The sequence below is a fragment of the Trypanosoma equiperdum genome (assembly GCF_001457755.1).
Source record: "Trypanosoma equiperdum strain OVI genome assembly, contig: ctg_1107, whole genome shotgun sequence".
NCBI lineage: Eukaryota > Euglenozoa > Kinetoplastea > Trypanosomatida > Trypanosomatidae > Trypanosoma > Trypanosoma equiperdum.
Window position 1 is genome coordinate 2,901 of NW_027123069.1, and position 7,738 is coordinate 10,638.

Sequence of the window (7,738 nt, forward strand, 5' to 3'; positions counted from 1 at the left end):
ACTGCTTCCCGCCGTAGCGACTAGTTGTCCCAGGGCGGGGACTTGTTAGTCACAACCGCATTGGTTGCAGAGGTACCCTGTTGTGTGCAGTGAATAAGATTGTTGTCTCACCTATTCAGCAGAGAATGGCTGCGGGTGGTTGTGGCGTTTAATTCGGTATGATGTCACGCAAGCGATTATATTATACTGCTGGAACGTGTTGTGTGGCCACGGCGCGGGCTCACAATATTGTAGTGTTCTTGTGATGTACTTTTGCCTGGCCCTTTTCACTATGGAAAGTGGATGCGCACCGTTCTTGCGTTCAAACGGTTTTGCTTCGCGGTCGAGTGTAAGTCCGCTCTACATTGCTATATCGGAGTTTGGGTGGCTGATTGGCAGTTGCCGTGCTGAGAATGATCATTCCTCATGTAAAAATTTCCAAGGACAGAGTGTTTTCGTCGCGGTTGCGACCTACGTGTGTTAAACTGATTTGGTATCGATGCATTTTTACCCCTGAGATGAATAAACAATCAAAGGAATTTGGTAGTTGCTGTTATTGTCGTTATGACCATGGAGGTACACGCGGGTTCCTCTATACTGCCTTTCCGTGTGTTGGCTCTGCTGGACCCACCACCTTCTGTGATGGGTCGCTTCCTTACAGTATGTTCCCGGCTGGTATGCTGTATAATGGTTGGTTCAAGTGAAGAAGTGGTCGGTGGTATGTTGGGGAACCTTCGGCTATCGTGTGTCAGGCTGCCGAACCTCCTGCGGAAATTGATTGATTTGCTTTTCCCCACACTGTTTTGGTTGTTGCTTGATACTGTTTCCAATCCGCTAGGTTCATTTTCGGGGTTGCACTTGCTGTTGGCAGGGCCACGCGAGGGCGACGTGGTGTACGTGCGTGTGGTTGACCGACGGAGACAGCGAGTTGCTGTGACAGGTGTGTAATCTAAGTTAACTTTGTTTTTTTTTGTTGTCACAATGATTTCCTCTATGTTGATATGCTTCGACCTAGCATAGGTCGAAACTGATTCTGGAGAGCCTGTTTTCTCTCTTTCCCTGTGTTGCAGTGTGCAAACGCAAAATTATACGTGTTGTCGGGTTAATGCCCTTCCACCGGTTTCTCTGCGGTGGTTCCGACACCGCCAGTACGTCCGGCTGAAGGAGAAGCAGTAAATACGGGCGGGCATCGCCTACGGTGGTGATTTCAAGCAGTTTGGCAGGCAAATGCGTCAAATAATGCATGTGTTCTTGTCTGTAACTTATACATATGCTCATTGCATTTGTGGTAGTTGCCGGGGATCATCCTTTGTTGTTGCCTACAGGAGTGGATAATATGTGTACATTCCGTCGGTTTGTGTGCGTGTGTCTGTGTAGGGGATATGACTAGTAGGATTCTACATCTTGCTAAAGGGGTACCGCTGTTTCCAATTAAGCAACCGGCATTTTAGTAGCGACATCGAGGGAGGGAAGAATACTACAGGCACATTTATAAGGACAGAGGTAACACTTTTCAACAAAGTGTATTCGGTACTAATGGACTGTGTTTTGTTTCTCCAGCATGTGAAAGACGTGGGTTGAGGAGCTGTTGGATTCTCGTGTGTGTCAGAGTCGTCGCAGAGGATTTGTGTCTGTCTTGACCTATCACGAGCCGTTATAGCTAAACTTTTGCTTTTGAACGCTATTCTTGTTATTACTATTTTTTTTACTTTTAAATATCAACGCTAGAGCTTCCAGTCGTTGTAATTTGGTTCATGTTCCCTTATCTACATCCTCTGATGGAGGGGGGGGGTGAAATAATTGCGGTACTGCCGGTCAACTGGCAGTGCACCATTTGTGACCAAAAGCAGAACTGAGCACTTCGGTTCTAAGTTACTATGGGTGGTTGACCTGGCTCCATGTAGTACCCGTAACGTGAGAGTAAAGTTACGAGAGCAGCATCTCTTTGGTTTATGCCAATACAACGATGGTTTCCGTTTTGTAAATGTGCACTATTCTCTCTTTTTTTGGCGCTTTGATTTTTTTTTTTTGATATAGAGTAACCTTGATCAGCGCGCTGCGTCGTAGTCATTGGCTTTCATCAGTTGAAAACCCAAGAACACAACAAGCAAATTAAAAAGAAATAAAACGAAGTTCTCCACCATGAGGTACATGGTTTTTGCTGCCCTTTTGCTTTTGGTCCCTTTCCTACAAGTCACCGAGGGGTTGTCGACTATCAAGACTCGCCCTCAAGGTCCTTACTGTGGTGATTACTTTTCCATAGTGGAGGGCCGAGTTGACTTTCCCGTCGATTTGGATACGTTTGACATATCTCTTACGATTTCCGGGGATGTAGAGGAGTGTAAGAATGAGCCGTACGTATATGACGAAGTATCTGGCAATGTTGAACTGACGAATGCACAAGACCCTGGAGACTGCCTTGGTAGCATATTGCGAAGGAATCAATTGACGCTCATGGTCACCTACCACCCCGATGATGACAAAATTTCATTGGACTTTGGCATCGCCGTGGTGAACCTTTCCCCTTGCCCCTAGGCTGGAGAGGTTTCAGAATCTTTGCGTCTGAGTGAGGCATTAAATATTCGACATGAGGAAAACAAGGTGCCGCGAATACGGCCGGAAAATCATTGCTTCAAATGTATTTATTTACTTGTTTGTATTTATGTGAATTGTCTGAGTGATGAGTACAGAGACGGTTTCTCGTCTTCCAATCGTCGACAGTTGTAGTGAAATGCATATTATGTGCGTAGGGATGAGTGCCGAGACGGGAAATTAATTGTTAGGAGTAACTCGTTCGAAATATTTCGTAACAGGACGTAGAGGAAGGGTATCAGTATTTTTTCCCCATTTGTTGTTAACCGTGATTTTTTTGTTTCCCATTTTGCTGAGTTGAGCGACGGGACGCGGGGTTCGATATCATCTGGTTGTTTTTTTTCTTTGATCACCACAGAAGCACTGAATCTGACGAAAATTGCTCCGTTGTTCTCACTTCTTATAACCGCATACTTGTTCTCCTGAGGTAAGGGGAGAGGGAAACCCGGTATTACTTTTCGAGTTCCTGCACAAAAGGGAGTTCTAGGTAAGTTAGGACTCGACGGCCACCACTGAGAGCGGTGAATGATAATAACAGCTGCGTGTTCGCATGTCTTCGGGGGCTGTACTGGCCGCGAAAATACGGAAGAATCGTCAATTGAGGTTGCTGGCCGCCCAGCGAAGGCACATTAGGTCGCGTTTCAAAGAAGTGTTTGGGAGCGCAAAAGTTCGAACTACCCGTTTGAACAGCAACTACTTTGAAAGCAACGTATACCTTCGTGTAAATGCGTTATGCTCACTCCACATAGCGTCGGCTGCTGCAGAGAGCGCTGCAGAAGCTGAAGAGCGTGCCCACGGAGCAGCTCTTTCACTGGTGAATACGAAGGCGGGCCTACGTCACATGCTACAGTGTGTTGACTCCGATGTATTTGCCGAACTCGATGCGACCCTGAAAAGTATGGACGCGAAGGTTGTAGTACATCTGCTAAGGGTGCCAGACAGCGAGGGTGGCGATACGCTTCGGTCTGAGGGGATGCCAACGCAATTTATGACTACAGTCACAGCCGAGCTTCCTTTAAGCGACGCAGAGCCTGGAGGAGGATGGGAAGAACTTTCACAAAATGAGCCCACTGGCGGCATTGCCATCTGTCGTGGTGAGGGAGGATCTCCCCGTGATGCAATAAAAGTGGGCTTTGCCTTAGCACTCGAGGAGCTCGATAGGTACGCCGTGGAGGAATTGGAAAGTAGGGAAGTGGAAGCTTGGCGTTTTCTCAATTGTTATGAGGAAGGATTGCGCGTTTATGACTGGGATGGGGATTTCCTTTCACTGTACCTGTGTGGTTCGCTTTGTGCCAGTCAGGAAACGACATGGTGGTCATCGTTAGCCCACAGACGTGGAGCTCAACGCGTAAAACTCCTCTCAAGGGAGGGGTGGGAGTCGTTATCCCTTGTCGCTGTTGACAGCGTGGAGAACGAGACAGAACTTCGTTTGCCCCTCACATCACCTCCAGAAGCGTTTAGGCGCATTGTATTGTCACGCAATGGCAGTGCTGTGCAGTTACAGTACGGTTCTGCTCTTGCCTGGCCGAGTTGTTGGGTCGTAGGTTCAGTTCTTATGCGACTCTGTGGAGTACTACAGTCGGCACTTCCAACTTGTGATACTAGTAGATCCCCCCGAGGGGCAAAACCCACCCCAATGTTGCCTTTGCTACAGGGTGGAGTTTCTTTTCAGGAGGCGCGGACCCTGCTCGGGTTGTTGCAACACTCGCCTAGTGTGATGCAACTTTCTATCGAGAGAGGGCTGTTTGCTCTCAATGGGTTAGCTGCTTCGCGCTTTGTTTCAATAACTCGCAGACCGTGCCTCAGCGGCTGCACATTACCTGTTATTGCTCTTGACCTGGTTCCCGCATCTGGGAGTGGGGGTCCCTTATTAGTAAGCGCGCATCTGAGAATTGTGGGTCTGCCGCATGATGAGTCAGGCGCATATCATTATCGGAAGTTCCTGGAGGAAATGGTGGCAACCAGCGGCTCTGGGACGCAAGCGGAACAGGTGAAGCTAAGTAAATCGCAGGATGGAAGGTCTTTTGCTCAGGTTGGTTTGTTGGGGAATATTTGGCGGCTTATTTGCACCGCCGCGGCGGCTGTTGCCCCAGATAGCACCACAACCCACCGTGATTTTACTCTTTGGTCTCCTTCGGTTTACTGGACATCTGATGGGGAACTGCAAAAGCATCGGGACGATCAGAACAATTGGCTGTTAGATCACATTGGAGAACTGTTTTCCCGGGATGCACAGGTGTCGGAGGTGTCAATACCCGGTGATGTTCTTAATAAGGCGCTTCTCATTACCTCTGAGTCGTTAGGGATGCAATCTTTGCAACTCTGCCATGTTGTGCGAGATCTAATGTACACATTTGGTCACTTTTTATATCGATGTTCTTTGACCAAATGGCGAACGGTGTTGAGCACAACCGACTCGACGGTCTTCCAGCTGTCAGTACAGGATACGGTGCAGCAACAACAGTATGAGCAGTCAGCCTTCTATTGCCCGGACCTGCTGCTGATGTTGCAGGACATTCGTTTGGCATTACGTCTGCCACAGTGCTCATTTCCAGTCTTGGAGTTCTTTCAGAAGGCAGTCCATGACGTACCGCTTCGCGTGCGACAAATAGCTGCCGGGAACTTTGGTGATGTGGATGTTTACACGCGCATCGTTGCCCACTGGGGTACAAATCTACGTGTCGAAATGGAGAGTGGGCCGCAGCATGGTGTCTGTGAGAAGGTTCCTGTACAACCCGACAATGAGAAGAACAAAGGGCCACTGCGACTGCTGTTTTTAGTGGTTTCTGCTCTCTATAACCGTGTGTTCCCCAGGCGTGTGAGTGTCCCTCTCATTGGACTCAACTCGCCAACAGCACGACGCTCCATTGACTTCCTTCTCCACTCTTGGTTTATGGCTCCACCACAGGTTCGTTGCTTTGAGATTGATACCCGTGCTGCGAGGTGGCTTCTTGGAAAGGATGAAGAGGTGCAGTTGGTAGCTGACTATATCGTACGCGCCATGTTGTTCTACGACTTTTTGGGGCAGAGGGTGTTGTTTGCCGAGACACATGCACCTACGGTGGAGGAGGCGGTCCGCCGTGTGAACGAGCTTGCTGTGCTGCTTAATATGCCCGATTGTGATAACTTTCCGCGTCGGCCTGGAGGATGCGTTACGCGGGGGAAGACCAGCGGCGCTGCGATTGGGTACTGTGCTACAACTGATATGCATGTCGACTCGGAGGTGGCGGCATTACTGGAGGCGCTGGAAACCACAACCCGAACCCAGCCGCGTGTCTGTTTCGTGAGTACGGGTGCTCCTTCATCGCCTTGTGTAGAGGGCGTTGTCGAGGTGCTAGTGTCGCAATACGACATTCGAACCACCGCAACTGTGAAGGAATCCCGTGGCGTGATCCCCTCCCTTAGTTTGGCATGCCGGGAGGCGCTGAGGATAGCCGCGCGCGTTGTGCCAGGTGTTGGCGCCTTGAACGTTGAGTCCTTGTTGCAAGTCGCTGCCGATGCCGCACCTTTACTCCCACGCGACGGGTTTCCCCATTTTGATGCGCGTTTCTACACACCAGCTAATTTGCTGGGTGAGCTGCTTCAGGGCGTGGCGGGCAGGTACGATTGCACATATACTTCTGATACGACTGCGGGAGAGATTGTGTGCAGCTTGCATATCCATAAAATTTCCATCTACGAGAATTCTGCGCATGCGTCACCATTTTTTTTGTTGGGTGTGGGACGAGGGCGTACCAAAAGGGACGCTTGGGCAGCCGCCGCTGTCCAGGCCCTTCGGGGTAATTTTCCAGAATTTCAGCAGCAACTGGATCGACACAGGGCTCTCTGCGAGCTGCTACTTCGCCCCAATGACTTGTTTTTGTTGGGTTTAACCTCTGGGTTTACCGTAACGGTGTCTCGAAGAGCTGAAGAACTTGGTGGTGGGTTTGAGTGCAGAGTGAAATCAGTGCAATCGGTGACGGCATCAGGAGACGGAGACCGTACCTCGGAACTTGTCATCACTAGAAATGCAACCCATGCGGCGCATGCTTACATTGAAGCTGTTGATTCTCTTCTGCTGTCGCTGCGCCGGGACGGCAGGGGAGGTGTTGTGGATTATAGCAGTATCGGTGGTGGTGGCTTTGCACGGTGGGACCCGACGTCGAACTACGCAAAGAGTGTATGGCACGCCTGCTACGGTGCACTAGGGGTAGCGGTTGGCGGCAAAGTTGCATTGCGTTTCGAGAGGGTCTGTGAGGATGATGGGGATTATCGGAATAATGTACCAGTTGTTGTTCGTTTAGTCGTCCGGACTTTAACTCCTGAAAAGAATGATGAGACTGGCGGTAAAGACGGTGATGGAACGAGGTGGCGGACTGCAGAAACAGGGATTGTTTCCGTCCACCAGCATTGTATTGCGGGGTATAACCATCTTGCAGGGGCGAGTCGGGGTCGTCCGGCGTCGGGGGGACACGTTCTGTTTGTCTCAACACGGCTTCTCTCAGAGGCTGTTGAGAAATACGTTGATAATCACACGAGGGAGGAGATGGGGTGGTTGCTTTCGCTACTTCAGTGGAGGAAGGGGGAGAATAATAATTGCCCTCGCCTCAACATTAAGCGGCGGATAGAGCTGCTTGTTGAGTTAACGTTTGGCTGTCAATGTCGAGTGGTTGTTAACCCCTCCAACGGCGCCAGTTTGGTTGCACAGGCTGGCATATGGTTGCCAGGCCCTAGCGTACGGAGCCCCCGTGTCCCTATGGTGATAGCTGCATGTAGTGCCCGTACAACGGCGCAAGCCCTACTGGAGCTGCAGCAGGAGGTTAACCTCATGCTTGAACCATTGTGGGCCATGACTACGCAAGTGTGTAGTTGCTCGGGCGGTGCTGAAGAATTAGGCTCTTCGACTGTTCGTTTTCCTCCACAGGCGGCTTCCACTGCTTGACCTTTGAACATAGCATATTACCCGCGTATATAAGTTTTGAAACGGTTGAGCGGGTGCCATCCGCATGATTGCTTGTGGACACTCTCTTGTTTCCCCGGCAAAGCACAATTATCATCAGTGCAAGTAGAGGTGCCACCTGGTGAGTTGATTGGAGATTTCTCCTCTCTTTTTTTTTGTCTTGTCATCGTTGGATATCTCTTCCCTTCGTACGCTTTTTTCCGTTGCTTTTCTGTTTTTTTTTTTTTT

General features: G+C 49.8%; 1 protein-coding gene and 1 pseudogene across 2 annotated transcripts; both read left to right on the top strand.

The window, feature by feature from the left end:
- The first annotated feature begins 2,121 nt into the window (after window positions 1-2,121).
- On the top strand, window positions 2,122-2,514 carry TEOVI_000727800:pseudogene (annotated as a pseudogene). Its single transcript has one exon. A coding segment is annotated over exon 1 (393 nt).
- A 607-nt stretch (window positions 2,515-3,121) lies between these two features.
- TEOVI_000727900 (uncharacterized protein) lies at window positions 3,122-7,492 on the top strand (the record flags this gene model as incomplete). The annotated part of the gene is made up of 1 exon (XM_067220268.1): window positions 3,122-7,492. The coding sequence occupies one exon, from the start codon at window positions 3,122-3,124 to the stop codon at window positions 7,490-7,492; it is 4,371 nt and encodes a 1,456-aa protein (XP_067076369.1).
- Between the last annotated feature and the right edge of the window lie 246 nt (window positions 7,493-7,738).